The 17,898-nt window shown below is 51.2% G+C and overlaps 1 protein-coding gene across 8 annotated transcripts; it reads right to left on the bottom strand.

Moving 5' to 3' along the window:
• Positions 1 to 1,824: 1,824 nt before the first annotated feature.
• LOC123629865 (putative neuroblastoma breakpoint family member 5) lies at positions 1,825 to 16,609 on the bottom strand. 8 transcript variants are annotated; one of them, XM_045539230.1, is made up of 6 exons: positions 16,524 to 16,609; positions 14,131 to 14,300; positions 8,141 to 8,246; positions 7,853 to 8,033; positions 2,836 to 2,938; positions 1,825 to 1,907 (listed from the first exon to the last, which is right to left on the bottom strand). In XM_045539230.1, exons 2-6 carry the CDS (start codon positions 14,137 to 14,139, stop codon positions 1,887 to 1,889), a joined length of 420 nt encoding a protein of 139 aa, XP_045395186.1. In that variant the 5' UTR covers positions 14,140 to 14,300; positions 16,524 to 16,609; the 3' UTR covers positions 1,825 to 1,886. The 8 variants fall into 8 exon arrangements, 2 of the variants coding, with proteins under 2 accessions (XP_045395186.1, XP_045395187.1); XR_006732335.1 differs by lacking the exons at positions 1,825 to 1,907; positions 2,836 to 2,938 and adding an exon at positions 8,920 to 9,053 and having other exon boundaries at positions 7,753 to 7,995; positions 16,524 to 16,608; XM_045539231.1 differs by lacking the exons at positions 7,853 to 8,033; positions 8,141 to 8,246; positions 14,131 to 14,300; positions 16,524 to 16,609 and adding exons at positions 4,866 to 5,078; positions 5,181 to 6,712.
• Between the last annotated feature and the right edge of the window lie 1,289 nt (positions 16,610 to 17,898).

The raw sequence follows: 17,898 nt of genomic DNA, 5'->3' as shown, positions 1-17,898 counted from the left end.
CCAAGGTGGTGCTGATGACAGGCATGAAGGACTGGCCACAGAGTGCAAGGGGCTTTCATTTTGAAGAGAAAGAAAGCTATCCTGTTATGATAAAGGAAGAATGTGGGAGCCTCGAGGGCAGGAGTGAGAGAGGAGCAAGTGCTCTGTGCACTGGCCACGTAAGGAGATGGTGAGGAAGGGGACACTGTCCCCTTGGTACCGTGTTGGCAGGCAGCACACACAGAGAACCACGCAGTGGCTCAGCCTCCTGCGTGGACCGTGTTGACTGTTCCCGCAGCAGCACAGTGGGCACAGGCTCCTGACAGTGTAGGTCAGGAGCTCTTGTGCCTTCTAGGACCCTGTCTAGCAATACGGTGACATGGTGCAAATATTTCAGTCTGCTCATATCCCCTGCTACGGAGTCACTTCCAACATTTGAAGGCCAACCACACAGAAAGCAGATGGGCATCTCATACTGAGTTCAGCCATGGGAGGGAGAACAGGTAGAATCTGTGATTGTAGAAATTCTTAAGACTGACTTTTTCTCCTAGTTAATGGGAAATGCCTTGAAGACAGTGAACAACCTTGTTAATGGAAGGAATTTTTCACTGGTTGTGAGAATGTCATCAAAGAACAAACAGTTTTCACGCACCTTTGCTGTGAAATTTGTGGCTACTTTGACACCTTGACCAGTGCAACTGGGCCCTCCCATATTTTACCCACCCTCCTCCAGGCCGTGCTTGCTCATTGCTACCTGGGGGCTGGTGGTTCTTCTTCCTTCTCCTCCTCCTGATCTTTGTGGTTTTCTGCATAGAAATTCAGAAATGTCCAGTCAGACATTGAGTAGCTCCACACTACCCCTACAAACACCAGCAGATATCTCTACATGTGGACCGTTTCTATGGTAAGAAAACCTAAGGCATAATTGACCAATTGCTGGAGTATGAGTCTGCAGAAATTTGAGAAATAAAACAATAGGCAGTTGCAGTCACAGAAGTGCCCAAACCCTCAGAAGTGTACTCCTACTGAGCATCACACTGGAAGGTCTAATTGTTTCAATAAGACAAAGAAAGGAAATAAAAGCTAATGTCTATATTAAAAAATCCCAAAGAATTAGCAATGAGGGCACCAACAAAATGCTTCTGGAATGAATAAGCCATTGGTAGCAAGGTTGCAGGATACAGAGCTAATATATGCAATCAATTGATGAGTTAAATATCAGCAATGAAGAGCTGGAATTTCAAATTAATACACAATGCGATTTAAGGTAGCTCAAAAAAGACATTCTTAAGTATGAAGCTAATTACATATGTATAAGGTCCACTGAGGAGTGGGGAACCTTGGGGCCACATGTGTCTTTCCAGATCCTTGAGTGTGGCCTTTTGACTGAATGCAATTTTACAGAACAAATCCTTGGGATTGGTCACCTAGATTTGGGTCCTTGGACACAACACACAAAAGCAAAACCCATGAAAAAAGAATTGATAAGTTCAAGGCCACGGTGCATCAGGAGGAAGGACAGAGTGGGGACATTGGGACCTCCACCCTGAGTATTCTGTCCCCTGCTCCCGCTGGCCAGCCCTGATCCTGTCTTGGCCATAAATGTGACGTGCAAACCAGGACAGCTGGGTGAAGAGCCACATTGTGAGTGGAGTGTCTTGCGAGCTGGCACCTGGGAGCAGCTCAGAGTCCTGAGGGCCTGTGGCCACTCACCTGGGCTGAGCGTGCGGGCGAGGTGCTCTGCCAGCCTGTGCCCCTCTGCCAGGTGCTCACGGAGGTCCTGGCCCTGGCAGCTGTCAGGATTGTCCTGGAGGAGGATGGCCTGCAGGTGCTGCTTGAGGAGAAATGAGCCATCTCTCCCCTCTCACAACACCTGCCTCAATCGGGTCAGCTCTCGGGCCTGCTGGTCAATGAGCCTGTTGGCTTCCCTATGGTGGGAACAAAAGCAAATATGAAAAGGCACAGTTGACAATAGAGTATATGCACAGTAGCAGACAGTTCTGTGAAGGTGTCCCCAGGAAGCCTTCCAAGTGCAATTCTAGCACGTATTTGGTGACCTGCTTGTGGCAAAGAGAGAGAAGAATGTGCAGGGAAAGCCTCCCGTGCATCACAGAGTGTCCCTGTGAGATCCTTGATGCTCCCTTCCTGTTTCCTTCTGTAGAGGAGCCAGGTGTCTTCCTGAATCGGCTTCACAACGGTGTCCCTCAGTCCCTCACTGTGGCCAAGGCCTTTTCCACGTGAAGACACACCCAGCACGTTCTGCTGCGACTGGACACGCAGCCACAGGAAGCAATGTGCCAGCTCCAGCTGGGGCCAGTTGAAAGCATGAAAGACACAGGATGACCAGGCCAAGGGGACAATGTTCTTTGGGTAACAGTCTCAGAAGCCACATTCAGTCAGGGTGAGTGTGATTCAGAGTGAATGGGACGATGACTGCACAACACTGTAAAGTTTTAATTGTATGTCTGTGACGGGTCCAAGTGCAGTGTTGTCACAGGGATATATTGCACAGTGTGGAGTCAGGGCTTTTAGTGTTTCCATCACCTGAATGCGCAGTGTGACTACACTCAATGCTGCTGAGTTGTCACTGTCCTTTGGTTACCTTTATGTTACGTGACTTTCACCCTAACAACTTCTTGTTTGGAAGGAGAAAACCTGGCTCTGAGTCACAGTTGTGGGCCAGAATACATCCTTAGTTTTGTTTTCATCTTGTTTTATTAATATCTGTGAAAAACATGCCGGCCTCGTGCATTCCTGCCATTGCCCTGGCAAGGTGGGCTCTTAGATGTCCCAGCTGAGCTGCCCACATCAGAGACTCACACGTCCCCCTGTCTGCCCCACACACAGCAGCCTTACCTGAGCTCGTCCTCCAGGGTCGGCATCTCTGCCCACTCCTCCTCCCAGAAGTCCAGCCTCACCCCCAGCACGGACTCCAGGACATCCCTGAACTTGCCACACTCTGAGAAAGATACACACGCTGGCCTCAGTGGGAAGCTGTGGCCACTGCCCACAGGGGAGGTGGCAGGGTCCCTCCAAGGGACCAAAGTGTCCGCAGTCCCAGGTCTTATGTGGGGATTTCTACACCTTTAATTCTCACCCTCCCGTCTCCATGGCATTGAGAATTCCTATTGCAAGATGAGGAAGGAGAAGCTGAAAGGCACATAAAGGTACTTGGCAAAAATCGAATTGGGATTTAGGACAGTCAGAGTTCTCTCCCCCAAGGTCTGACTCTGATCACGGGCCTCGTGACCAAGCTGCAGCCTGTGACGGAAATCACTGAACTGGGCACGAGGCAGTGACACTTGCACAGCTAGGAAGGCCCTGAGGACCCCACGATTTGTGGGTCCCTCGTGCTGGGAATGCAAAGAGTGCACCAGCCTCTCACAGGTGGAAATCGCATCCGGATGCGCCTGTGGGAGACATCAGGCGTTAGACCACGAGGACCCGAGAGAAAATTCCCACACGCTAGTGAGGCTCGGGTCACACTGGAAGTGAGAGACCTGCGAGCTCACAGTGGCTCCTCTTGTCAGGCTCTGCTGTAAAAGCGACACAGGAATTAATGAATGTATCATTGCAACTCCAATTAATAGGTGATACAATAGCACCATGTAAACAGAGGAGGAAACTGAGGCACACCATAGACAAACAACTTGCATTGGTGCCCGGAGACATTCCCAGGGTCCCTGCTGTACACGTGGTCTTCAGCCTTCTTCCATGTTCTTCCTCTTCACAGTATTTCACATGCTTATGTTATGATTAGATGGAAAGGTGTTAATAAAACACAGTTTGTCCTTTCCCAGAACTCATCTCTTCACCTCCATAACAGGCTTCAATTTTTAATCTTCTCTTTAATTCCTTTTGATTAAAAATAATCCTCTCATTTATTGGAAAATAATTTGGAGGAAAAGGATGCAAGCTCAGCCTCAGAGTTGTGAGGTTCCTTCCAATCCTGCTGCTGTGCGCGTGCCCTGCTCCCAGGACCCCTCAGTCGCTCAGGCTTCTCTTTCTGGGCAGGACAAGGGCTGGCAGTGGCCAGGCGCACTGGGGTGGGGGTGGGGGCCCATCCCACACACTGCTTTGCTTGTCACAGGGGCTGCTGCTGTCCTCCTCGTCCCTTGTTCACACGTGGGCCAACATCTGCTAGATCAGGCCATCATGGTCCACGTGCACCTGCTGGCTGTCCTGTGTCCCTGAAGGTTCCCCAGCTCAGGGGACACACAGAGGTGGGAAAGTGTCCCTGACATAACCAGAAGCACCATCTACCTTCCAGCTAAGTTTCAAATCACTTTCTTGGACTCAAAGTAGAACTGGTGTCCCAGGATGCAGAGCTTCTCTCCCACCAGGGTCAGCCCCCTGGACAGGGTCACTAAGGATTGTCACAACTGCCATTAGGAGCACGCTCCTCTGGAAGCTCCTCTGAAGCAGGGGCTGTGTCCATCCCAACCTTCCCCAGGGGGCAGCTCAGTGCTTTCCTGTTGGGCCTCACCACAATTGAACGGAAGCTCATCAGTCCCAGAAATTACAACCACAGTGACGTTATGTGACTGCAGGATTTTGTGCAGTACACAGGCTCCTAAGAAAAACAGGTGTAGCTTGTGCCCAAATCACAGGCACTTCCTTGGAAGCTGCAGAAATAAATAACTGACATTTTACCTCATGCCCCACCCTACTCCTCACCTGGAATCATGGCCAAACTCTGTGTGCCTCAGTTTCTCCATCCTCAGAAAAACAGGGTTAAAATACCCCCTTTTCCCTTCTTGGGAATATAGCAGGATGAAATTTATTTTGATAAAGGGAAGAGAAGCACCAAGTCTAGAAACTTTATTTCCTCAGAGAGAATACACACAACCATCTGTCACTGAACACGGTGAACCTACAGAACTTACTGTATTTCTGCAGCTGGTTGGCCAGGGAGAAAGCAGTTGATTCGGAAATGTCCAGTTTCTCCCTGAGGTCCAGAACCTGCTGTTTAGCCTCCACCAGCTGGGAGCGCAGTTCCCTGTTTTGTTCCCAGATGTCCATCTGTGCCCTCTGCCTGGACAGAGAGCAGAGGGACCCTGCCATGCTGGCCGCTGTGGCAGGAGAAGCACAGCCAGGGACTGGGGAGAAGAAACCCAAACACACGGTGGGTGAACAACAAATCAAATCCAATAGGTTTCATCAGGACTGAGGGAGGACCAACACTGGACTTCTTCACTTACTATTGGAAAAACGTGATCCACACCCCACAGCACTCAACAGTCCTTCACTTTGTAGTCAATCAGGCTCAGGACACCGGAGCTCAGAGCTGAAGTCACTGACTATAGCTCAGAGCCCAAGAAAAGTGAGCCAGTGGAGCTCAGCGAGCCACGTAACGGTCTTCAGTCGCCATAACAGAATTCTGTGTGGGTGCACGGAATGTTAGGAGCCCTGCCCCCCAGGTGCCTGGGCCATGCCGATGCACAAGCCAGGTGGTCTGGCCTAAAGGGGACACCACTGATGGGGACACCCCCTGAGCAGCCATGCTCCAGAGTGGTGTAGACACGTGCTCATGCCACAGACCCCTTCATTTCTCAGTAAATCTCAGCACGTTTCCTCTTGTCCATTCCCATGTCTGTATGGAAATATCTAGGTAGGAACAGTTTCCCCCCCAGTTTTATTTCCTTCATGGTTGTGTAGTCACCCAACCATTTCTTTACCATGAAAACAGATCTTACGACTTTTCCTAAATTAAATAACGTCAAACTTTTGCGATGTAAAAATGTAAATCTCTCGTGACTTTCTTCTCTGCATCTTCTCCCATCCCTCCAAATCCATTAGAAAGTATAGAACAAAATTCTGTCCTGTCTGAGTGTCCCTGCTGCATTCCAGGGTTACGTTGGCTTCAGTCGTCTCACAGGGGGCTGTGTCTCTCCTTGTACCTGCGTCACGTGTGACCTCCCACCACCTATGTCCTCCCGTGTGTGGGGTGCTTTGGGTTGTTACTTCCTCTCACTGAACATTAAACTTCATATTTGCTGCTAATGGATTTCTTTCTACTCCCTTGTGTTCCCTTTCCCAGCCGTCACAGTGATTAAACTAGTTCATGTGCAGGTGCTTGAATACATGACGTGACCATCTCTATTGAAAAGACTTGTCAACCTCATGGCAGGTTTTACATTTTTGGTCATTTCATTCACATGCTGCACAGGACAAGGATCCAGAGCACCTTTATGAAACCTTGTTCTGTAGCTCTGTGTGTTGACCTGAAACGGTTGAGCTGTGGTTGTGTTCCACTAACTGAACATGGGAAGGTCAAGGTCATGACTCTGGCTGGGGTGATGAGCCTCCATGGTGCCCACATGCAATGTGGTTTAGGGACACAGCAGGTGAGGCTGAGCTGAGAGGGACAGGCAGGCAGGGGAGAGGGACCCCTGCGCCACCTCCTCACATTCTTGGCTTCCAGTCCCACCCAGGTCTGGTGAGCCTGACACCTGGGAGACGCCCTGTGGCCCAGGTCTCTGCAGTTCACCTGCTGGACCTGCCTGAGTTGAGGGAGGAACTCATGTCATCGTGGGCCCCGAGCGTTCATGTCAGAGTGAAGGAAGGAGGACTGCTCGGCCACGTTTGACAGTGTCTCCCTCCACCCTAAAACACCCCCACACTACACTGTGGATGATGTCAGTTATGAGATGTATGTTAAGCCCCAGTGGCCACTGGGTCCCCATTTCAACCAAACACAGTTTTTGAAAAGATAACATTTCTGTTTCTCTAAGCAGCTCACTCACAGCTCCACAGCAGGCAGCCAGTTCATGTGCTGTATTGTGGCCACTGTGCTAAGTTCCATCTGCTTCCTGCTGTGTCATCCCCAGGAGACCCATGTCATTCCTTGGCCATAGAAGCAGAGCCATTTTCCCAGCTTATTTGCTGCATTAAAGACCTTCTGATCTGGTGTACAGGGCCACCATTTGGGGCAAGTGGAGAGTGTTTTTGCTCCTGAAGTCACCAGGTGCTGCGAGATGCAGTCAGCTGTCTCCCACCACAGGACACTGGACCCGGCTCATCCGTGTGTTCCGCAAAGCGTCACTTTCTGAGCAGGTTCTTGACCTTTGTAGAGACCCGTTGCCTGACCAGACATCGTGCAAGGATTTCCAGTCCGTCACTGCACTGCTTCTCTTCTTACTGCTACAATCTCGACATGATCTGTGACGTACACACATGGAGAGGAGCCATGCTGAGGATGTGTGACAGTCAACTGTGACAAAGGAAGCTTGGACCCTCCCTGCAGGACGTTCTCCACATGCTGTGGGCATGAATCAGGAGGAGGTGCATAAAGCCCAGGGCCGTCACTGCTCCTCATCATCCTCTTCCTCATCAGCAGGGGAGCGAGGGGGTGAGCTGTTGATTCCCCACCTACACACACCCCTGGCTGAATTCAGAGCAGACAACTCTCAGCTCCTTTCAGTGGGGACCGGAGCTCCTGTCCTCTGCCCCCCAGTGTGACGAGCACAGGACACTACCCACAGGGATCAGGAACTGCCCTCGCTGAGCTCAACTGACTTAGCTCAGCGTCCCTAGGTGAGCACAGATGTCGGATTTTTCAGACAGGGACAAGGTGGACAGACAGTGAAACAAGGGTGTGGGACATTTCTGTGTCTCTGAGCACAAGAGTCACGATGTTCCCCGAGCCTGTGAATGCAGAAAGCCAGTCCAGCCCCAGTCCCTGCGTGTCCCCTGCAAACACGGAAACAGCTTTATTCCCTCCACACTCGTTCTTTACTGCGAGATCTGAGAGTAAATTATGAGCTACTGAAATTCTAAAAATAGAGTCATCGTTTAATTAATTTTGATGTGATGGGAGATTAGGAAGGTATGGAAACATGTAATTATCCACCAGAACAGGGACCAGCGTCACCTTTCTGGCAGACATGGACTTAAGGGTCCCACTAAACTGGCCTCATGGTGTCTCCAGGTGGCCATGACGGAGTCAGCAGCTCCCCCTGGAGACCTTGGCTCTGTTGACCTTGACACGACCTGGAGGCAGATGCTGGTGGTGTCCTGGGAGGTCAGGAGTGTTGTCACCCAGGGCCCACCAGCCGTTGGAAACAAACAGAAGGGGGACCAGGACAGCCACTGAGGTCACCCCCACACCCCATGGGACCCTCCCTCACCGTGACCACACTTGCCACGATGCACGGCCTACCGGTCTGAGAGCTCCGTGGATGCTGGGACACGGTTTCACCAACTCCGTGTTCACGGTTCCCACTCAGGCCCGGCACCAGGGGGCTCCCCGCAGTGGTCGTCAGTGACTGAATAAAAGTGGTTTCTGACTCCAGCACCCCGTCTACACTCCTTCCCTGAGTGTTCTGTGAGAGACACCCTCCTTCCTGCCAGGGAGCTGCACGTCTCCTTCTGTAGAGAGACCCCTGCCCTACAGTATCAGAACTCAGGGACAGTCCCCTGTGGGGGTCTGGTGACACCGGGACTGCTCTCAGGAATTCCCTTCCTGTTCACTGCGTCATGGGGATGACGTGTCTGTGACCTCTCCGCCCGTTCCCTGGGCTGTCACCAGACCTTTCTCAACTGAAAGGCACAGAGAATAGCCAAGTGTCACTACTTCATGTGCAAGGGTCCCCTGTCCCCGGGTCACTGGCCTAGAGCAGCATGTCCACCCTTCTCCTGCTCAGCCCACCCTGACCTGGAGGGCGTCCACTGCCAGGGCAGCCCCAAGGACGAGGCTGCTGGAGCTGGGCAGGGTCTCACGGTCACTTCTTCCTCCTCTTGGGGTTGGTGCTTCCCTCAGTGTGAACCAGCTCTGAGTCCAGCCTGTGGGTGTCCTTGGCCAGGTGCCTAGGACCCCAGTGCCCTGAGCTCCTCTCCCATCCCCACTGCTCTGTCCAGGCTGGCCCTGGAGGGTTTGGGTGATGACAGGCATCTCTCAGTGACTCCTGATCTCTAAACCCAATTTGTCCTCATTCTCACCCCGTGTGTGTCCACCTGCACCACCGTTCCCGTGTCCTTGTTTCGGTCATTCTCATCCCCCAACCTGCCGGCTCCCCTTCCTCCATCTGCTCCCTCAGTTCTGAGTTCTCAGGGTGTGGCCTCAGCTCAGGGCCCTGCAGGAGATAGTCACAGTAGGGACCAAGGTCAGGTCTCCACTGCGGGTCGCAGGGCACCTTTACCACAGCTCTGCCCACAGAGACTCAGAGCAAACCCGGCAGGAAGGTCCCTGGGAGAGGTGCAGTTGGAACCTTCACTTCCTGATGGGGAAACTGAGGCCCAGAAGGACTAAGAGATTCTCCCCAGCTCCCTCACCCCTTGCTGGCAGCAGGGCCACCTCACAAGCCTGGGCCTCAGCTTCCCTGTCCAAAGCACCGAGCTCTACCACCAGGAACTCACATCTCTGTTTCTGGGATTTGGGATCCAACATGGCTATTTCCACTGTTAAAACATCTCAGATGTCTCCATCCTGGGACATATCTTTTGTCACAGTTCTATAGTTCTTAGCCCTATATTTTGTTCTTTAAGAAGAGGGTCTTGCTGTGTCGTCCAGGCTGGCGTGCAGGGCCATGAACACAGCTCACAGCAGCCCCAGACTCCTGGGCTCAAGGGATCCTCCTGCATCAGCTTCCTGAGTAGCTATGACAACGGGTGCCCACCAGTACCCAGAGCTCATTTATTATTATTATTGTTAATATTATTTGTAGAAATGCTGTGGTATTATGTTGCCCAGGCTGGTCTTGAACTCTTGGCCTCAAGTGATCTGTCTCCTAGACCTCCCAAAGTGCTGAAATTACAGGCTGGATCCACTATGCCTGATCCAGTTCTATTATTTATACTCAGTTTTCAATCAATGACTGGTCTCAGGTGACAAAGAAACACAAAGGATAAATTATATGTAACAGAATCACAAAAGAAGTATATTAGGTGATTATCTATAATCTCTTCAGTAGGAAGATGATCTTCAGCAGACCAGGGACTCTGTCCGCCCTGGTGATGACAGGTCTCCAGTGTCCCCACAAGCACCTGCTACGGTAAACAGTCAGTACTAATCAAGTGAATCATTCCCCGTCACTAAGAGTCATTCACTTTTACCAAAGACCTCTCATCCCAACCACCGTCCCAGCCAAATTCCATCCTGGGTCAGTGCGGAAGCAACAACAGCACAGCGTCGGCTCAGCAGATCTGAGATTCAAATGCAGCTTCTCGCAGGCCAGGGATGCTTCAAAGGAGAATTTCTCTACCCTCTTTGAGGCTATAATCCTCATGTGGAAAATAGGGCAGCAGTCACCACTAGGGTTTGGGATGGTTAAATAGAATAACATGAATCTGAAAGGCATCCCGGACTTTACTAGACACAGAGCTAAAGAACATGCATGTGAGTCACTGGGACACTTGTTAAAACATCTCTGGAGATAAGGCCCAGGAATCTATTTCAGAGAAATATCCCTAGAGATACTCACGTAAGAAAAAAGGCCACCATTAAATGCACATCCTGGGAAAAGGTCCCCAGAACTCTGATAGCCACAGGAACAACTCAGCTAGAGCAGACCACGTCCCATGTCCATGGTGGCCTTCCTTTGGGAACTGTCCCCTTTTCCACATAAGGTGTCCCACCTGGTAGGGGACACAAGTGGGAACCCCACTTCCCCAGCCTGGCTTTTAGCTCCTCCATTCTCCTTTAGGTTTCTCCCTCTGATTTAATTGCTGGGGAACCTCAGCTCTCATGTGGGTCATTGTTTTAGAAACATCCCTCTGATTTTCTCCCCCTTGGAGATAGCCCGGGCAGAGATTGGTTCTGGTTCTCTGCAGTCCTGGACTTTCCCTTAAACCATCCAGGTGAGGTGAAAGCAGTCGGGACTGGCAGAAGTCAGCTCAGCACAGAGGACCCCGAGGAGCCTGAGACCACGAGGGCAGCCCCCACGGGAGACAGTGGGAACCATGCCATGGTCAGTGTGAGACCAATTTGGGTGGGAAGCATGTCCCAAGCCATTAAGGGAAGGTGCTGTCGTGAGGAGGAAGAGGAAGAAGCAATGAGTGTGAGAAGAAAGAGAAAAGTAATGATTCCAATGAAGATGAAATATGTGCAGAGCCAAGAGCCCAGAGGCAAAGCCCCACGTCACAGAGGATTCATCCAGGCTTTGACCTCAATCAAGCACTCACGCAACTATTGATGCTGTTTAATTATAGCCGTCCTAGTGGTATGGACTGGGGTCTCATTGTTGGGTTCTTCCACGTTTCCCTTATATCTAATGCTGTTGACCATCTACCATGTGCTTCTTTGCAATTCATGTATCTTGTTTGGAGAAATGTCTATATAATTCCTTTGCCCATTTTAGTTGGATGTTTGTGTTTCTGTACTTGAATTATAAGAGTTCATTATATTTTCTGGGTATAAAATCCTTAATAGGTTTATCATTTGCCAGTATTTTCTGCTATCCCATGAGCTGTATTTACAATCTCTTGTGAGTGTCTTTTGAGACAGGAAAGTTTTTAATTTTGTTGGCGCCCCATTTATCTGTTTTTTTCTTTCTTCTTTTACTGCTAAAGCTTTTGGTGACATGTTTACAAAACTGTCAAATCCAAGGTCATAAAGATTTCCCCCTACATTTTCTTCTAAGACCTTTAGTTTTAGTTCTTAAATTTAATTATTTTATCCATATTCAGTTAATTTTTAATATTTTGTTTGGTTAAGATCCACCTTGACTCATTGATTGATAATTTTACATGTCTACATGTGTAAAGAGATCTTCCAGTCAGTGGGATAAACTTATATTTGTTTCTTCTACGAAGTTTTCATTATTTCCAAATGATTTAAAGCATAATAGCAAGTAAACATTTTTAAAAAAATTCTCTAAGACAGTAGAAGTCATTCTGAATGCTAACCTGTAAAAAAAGTATTGAAGTGGAACAATGGCATTGTCATAAGCAGTCCCACACTGCCCTCTGGTGGCTGCATGAGAAAATGGCAAGAAGCCGAGGGGCTCCCTGGTTCTGCTGGCAAAAGGGGAAGACACTCAAACTTAGATACCCCCAAGTGTTCTGTGTCACCTTCCTGAGAGCTCACACTGTGTCAGACTCTCATCATCACCGCCTGGATTCCCCAGTGTCCTCCCGACTGGGACCCTGATGCTGCCACCTCCACACTGTCAGTCCCTCACCGGGCTCAGCCCCCACAGTCCTCTCACCACGTCCTGCTCTGCCTCCAAGACCTTCCTCTCCACGGCCCACGACACGACGCACGTCACCCCCCCCCACCTTGTGGTCCTGCTCACTGTGGCCCAACATTCTCACCCAACCTCACTTCCCCCCAAATTGTCCTTGTGCAGATCGTCCCCTGGGGTCAGGCTGTCCCCCCCAGCCCTGCACCAGGGACCTTCCAGCATCCAGGTCTTTGTGCACAGGCTCCTCCCTCGGCCTGGTGGCCCCCATAGTGACTGAAGGCACAGTTTGCCACCGCGAACCATCGTTCCAGTGGGACACTCACTAAGAGCTGGTGAGAGTTCCTGCTGGGCTCCTGGGGAAACATCTCCCCCCGACACGCCTGTCTGTGGAAGGAACTGTGAAGCCCAGGGACGAGCGTCGCACACTCGGCAGGACTGAAGGGCACTGAGGCAGGAATCTCCCCCAGGACCCAGCACGTCACCTGGTCCCTTCTCTACTGTCCCTGGAGGTGAACTCACTCCCTCCCCACCTGCCTTTCCCTCCCTGCACGGTCGTGGTGGTCTGGAACCTTCCTGGGAACGTGGCCAACTCCTGACGCCCTGAAGGCTCCTTCACGTTTTTACTTATTTAGCCTCATGATTGTCACAAAGCTCATCTCCCCTCGGCTCCCTTAGGTCATTCAAATATTTGAGCTGGGCGTCACCACACTATGGTGTCGAATGTCAAGGGTGATCATTGTCAGGTTTCTCCTGTGTCCAGCCGTGTGGCCCTCACGGATTCCGGACCCTCCTCCATAGACTGTTAGACAGGTGTCCCTAACCCACCCTTGCCCCGGGGAGTCTTGTCCTCCCGCGGGGACGTTCCATTTGCACCACTGCAGACGCAGACCGAGGGGCTGTCCACGCAGCCTGGTCTTGCTGGTGGCCCTGAGCTGCGTGGACCCTCTTCCCGCCCTCCCCTGAATGGCTGCAGAGCCAGGTCTCCCCAGCCTGGTCCCACAGCGGACGGTTACAGCACGGCTGGGCATGTGGCACGTTCCTGCTGCTGCCCAGAGCCTCCTCCCTCCGGGCGGAGCCTGCGCAACCCACGCTGCGGAGACGGAGATGCTGTCCCAGCACAGGGCGAGGGACAGCGTCCGTCACACTCCCGACTTCCGTGCCTGGTGTTGCACGGCTACGTGGAGAAAATCCTTGCTAAAACATCCACGTGTCATTTAGGTGACATTCGTGCTGTGTCTGCCGGGGCTCTCCCTGCAGGGGGAGGGTGGGCGGGGCAGACCGCCTGTGCCACCGCTGCCGGGCCCGGCTGGGCACTGCACACACACACGGTTCACACTATCGCAGGGAGGCCACGCAGGAGGTGGCCTTCTGTGATTGTGACCCCACTGCAGAGGAGAACTGGCCTCTCCTGGCCCGTGATTAGTGATGCCTGGCAGGGCCGTCCCCTCCCACACTCAGCTCCCTTCTGAGACCTGTGTCTGAGCATCTCCCGTCCTCCTCACGGGAGCCCAGGCCTGGCGGGGTGGTTGTGCGACTGAGCCTGGAGCTTTCCAAGGGCCCCAGGACAGCCAAGGTGAGAGCAGAGACCCTGGGGACAGGGCGGGAGAGACAAGGACCTTGGAGCCCCTGGTTGATTGCCAATGGGTCTCATGGAGCTGCAGCTCCACCTGCAGAGTGGAGGCCCCGCCCAGGACATGCAGGGGACATGAGATGCCACTCACAGGGGAGACTCGGGCAGACCCTGCTGTGCACATGCTGCAGGGGCTGGGACCTGCCTGTGCATCTGCGGCCTGCACAGGGCAGTGGGGGCCAGGCTGGCAGAGACACGGCCAGGTGCTGGGAAGATGGCAAAGCTCTCAGACCCACCTCCCCTCTGTGCAGGAAACTCTGTCCAAGCACCTGACGGGAACCAACAGGGTCTCCTGAGTCAGCCTGCAGGGACATTGCTCAGCCCAGGCAGAGGACTGAGCACAGTGAGGCCACCTGGGATGCCAGTGAGACTGACCAGCTTCATCACGGGAGGACTCACCTGCTCCATCCAGAACAGACTGGACCTCAGGCTCGGCAGACAGGGAGGCGGCGCTTCTGATCGGCTCTCGGCAGTCAGACAGGTCAGCACCACCAGGAGGGAAACCCTGCTCCGTCAGTGCCTGTGACAGCCCTGCAGTCCCTGCATCCTCCTGCAGCTCACTGGGCCCACTGGGGAGAGGAAGAACCAAAGATGAAGGCAGGAGGGGTGAGACCCCTGAGCACCCCGTGGGGCCTGATGGGAAGCACAAGGGGGGGTCCAATGGCGTGTGGCCTCCCTTCGCAAAGGAGGCAGGACACCCCCTCCTCTGCTTTGGGCACAGCTCAGCTGCCTTGGCCATGGGGGTGACAGACAGAGAGAGACAAAGACAGAGAGAGAGACAGAGGTCACAGGGCAGTGCAAAGTGCACTGACAAGTGAGGAGCTAAGGAGGAAGAGATCCCCCCAGACACCCTGTCAGGTGCAGGCAGGACACACAGCACACAGGGACCCATAACCCTGGGTGACCCCACGGCCCCAGGCAGCTCTTCAATGGATCCTGCAACATGTTTGCTGAATGTGCAGCAGTTTTTCTGAAATGTCTGCAAAGGTAGGTTTATATCTGGGGCATCGTGTGCCTAGTTGCTGTGCCTTCTTGACATGAACTTTCTTTTGTCTAGTTACGTTTCTTCCTGTGGAGAACCTGCCAGCAGGCTGGCCCGCAATGAAGACGGCAGGGACGCCTCCTCCCTGATATTTTTTTTTTTTTTTTTTTTGAGGCAGAGTCTCGCTCTGTTTCCCGGGCTAGAGTGCCGTGACGTCAGCCTAGCTCACAGCGACCTCAAACTCCTGGGACTACAGGCATGCGCCATCATGCCCTGCTAATCTTTTTTTCTCTATATTTTTAGTTGTTCAGCTAATTTCTATTTTTTTTTTTTTTTTAGTAGAGACGGGGTCTCGCTCTTCCTCAGGCCGGTCTCGAACTCCTGAGCTCAAATGATCCTCCCGCCTTGGCCTCCCAGAGTGCTGGGATTACAGGCATGAGCCACCACGCCCGGCCCCTGTTGAGCTTTAATCAGTCATTTTTTACTCGCATTACTCAAAAATGCCTTAACTGATATCCTGGCCCCTAGCCTTATCCTCCCTTCAATCTGTCCTCAACATAACCACCTGCTACATGACTGATGTCAAGTCACAACCTGACCACGTCACCCACCAGCTGACCCCACCCCGCCACTGAAGTGATTCTCAGTCTTGGCCGAGCATTAGAATCACAGGAGAGAACATGTAAAAAGCCTGATGCTTAAACCACACTTCAGCCCAGTGAAGTTGGCGTCCCTAGAGGTGGGGCCTGGGATTACAGTTTCCCATGCATCCCAGCGACTCTAGCACCCAGCCAGCACTGAGAATCCATAACCTACAGGAAAAAGTTCCAGATCCTCGATTAGGGCCACTGGCTGGCTCCTGCCTTTCTTCAACCTTCTCTCCTGCCACTCCCTCCCCCTCACTCCCTTGCTGGCTCACTCTTACTTATACTTTGAAAGTTTGAGCTCAGCCATCACCTCCTCCTGGAGGCCCCCCGAGACACTGGGTGGGGCAGGCCCCGCTTCTCTGTTATGCCAGGGACCTGTGCATCTCTCAATCGCTGCATCAGCCTCACAGGATTATCATTATCTTTTGATTGTCTCCCTTGAAAGATGGTTTCTTGAGGGCAAGAATTGTGATTAATTTTTGTATCCTAGCACTTGGCAAAGAATAGGCACTCAGATATTTGAATGATTAAAAAGTGAATACCCAAATATGTTCGGTAATATTTAAATAAAAACTCTAGTAAGGGACAACTACATAGTATTTCATCAGTTGCCCACATTAGAGTTATTTCAAGTTATTTTTACCAAAGCAACAAATATAACAATGAGGCATGTTACAATCGAGGCATGCTCAGTTAGCTTCAGAAATAAAATGACTCCTGACTGCACAGCTCCATGATGCCCCATCTGCAACTGCCAACATTCCAGGATGCGCTCATCATGCCGTTACATGTGGCCCAGGCCCAACAGAACCGGCATGTTGCTGACAGAGAGTGGACAAAGGCCTGTTCCTCCTCCTTTAAGCGAAGGAGCCCAGGGAGACTGTGGCTCTAAGAGCAAACACTGGCTGAAACCTTGACTGCCCCCCCCAGTCGAGCTGGTCTCCCGTCCCTTTCATCGCTGTGGAAACCATCCTGGCCAGAGGGCAGCTTTCACCGCAGCCACGGGATGTGACCTGCAAACCCGTAAGTGGCGGTTTTAGGTTGGCAGGTGCAGAGAGAATATTCTTTGACCAAATTGCTCCTGAAAATATTAAAAGGTGATATTACTGAGCTAGAGAGTAAAAACACGCAGATGAAAAGTTTATTAATGGAAAGGCTTTTACCTTATTCAATTTTGTTAAGTATTTTTCTTGCACACTGTACAAAGGCCTCTTCCACATTCTCTCATCAGCGTACTTGTCTCCAAAAACATCAGCTCTGAAATTGATATCAAACAAAATACAACACCACATTTAGAAGATGAATCATAATTTTCACTTACTAGGAGCCCATTTAGCATTCTTAGAACAGCAGACAAAATATGACATAAAACTATGTAATTCTGTAAATACAAAATCAATATGTGTCAGTTATGTTTTTTAAAATGTTAGAAGCATTCTAACTTTTTCTGAAAAGCAGCTGCCATCTTGTGTTAGCACTTAATCCACTGGAGAGACGGAAGGAGCAACGAGGCTTCTGCAGCCGGCACGACTGCCCAGCGGGAGAAGGCACCGGCCGCACGGCTCTGCCAAAAGCAGCAATTTCCTTCTTCAAACAATCTGTATGTTACCACAAGTACAATCTACACGTCTTTGTACTTTCTAGGGGACTGTATCACAATTTGTCACTCTGCCCGTGGAAAGGCCTATAGGAATGAGCGCTCCTTTTACCCAGCAGAGGGACTGCCAGTCCTCAGACAGGCCTGTTTCGCTGCTCTCCAGGCAAACCACGACCTCTCCAGCCTCTTGTGTCCTCACTTGTAAAGATGTGGACATTTCAGTCACATGAAAATTCCTTTTGTGCTTTTAACATTCTTAGCTTCTGTATTTCTAAACAGATCTTTGAAAACTGTCATGATTCTGGCTTATGTGTTTCTCTCATGTTTATTTTCTTAGCAAGAAACTAGTCAGTTTCCAAGAATGTAATACAGTAGTCCTAGAATCCCATCAAACACCGATATTAGGATATTGTAGTTCTTGATTGGTTCTAAAACTTAAAGTTATTTAAAATGTCTGAATTTTGGCCAGGCACAGTGGCTCACACCTGTAATCCTAGCACTCTGGGAGGCCGAGGTGGGAGGATTGCTTGAGCTCAGGAGTTCAAAACCAGCCTGAGCAAGAGTGAGACCCCGTCTCTACTAAAAATAGAAAGAAATTAAGCTGAACAACTAAAAATAGAAACAAAAAACTAGCCAGGTGTGGTGGCGCATGCCTGTAGTCCCAGCTACTCAGGAGGCTGAGGCAGAAAGATTGCTTGAGCCCAGGAGTTTGAGGTTGTAGTGAGCTATGATTACGCCACTGCACTCCAGCCCGGGCAACAGAGAGAGACGTGTGTGTGTGTGTGTGTGTGTGTGTGTGTGTGTGTGTGTGTGTGTGTGTGTGTGTGTGTGTGTGTGTGTGTGTGTGTGTGTGTGTGTGTGTGTGTGTGTGTGTGTGTGTGTGTGTGTGTGTGTGTGTGTGTGTGTGTGTGTGTGTGTGTGTGTGTGTGTGTGTGTGTGTG

The sequence above is a fragment of the Lemur catta genome, unplaced genomic scaffold, assembly GCF_020740605.2.
Source record: "Lemur catta isolate mLemCat1 unplaced genomic scaffold, mLemCat1.pri scaffold_55_ctg1, whole genome shotgun sequence".
In the NCBI taxonomy this organism is placed as follows: domain Eukaryota; kingdom Metazoa; phylum Chordata; class Mammalia; order Primates; family Lemuridae; genus Lemur; species Lemur catta.
Note: the sequence above shows the minus strand (reverse complement) of the source record. Positions and strands in the feature narration are given on the sequence as shown.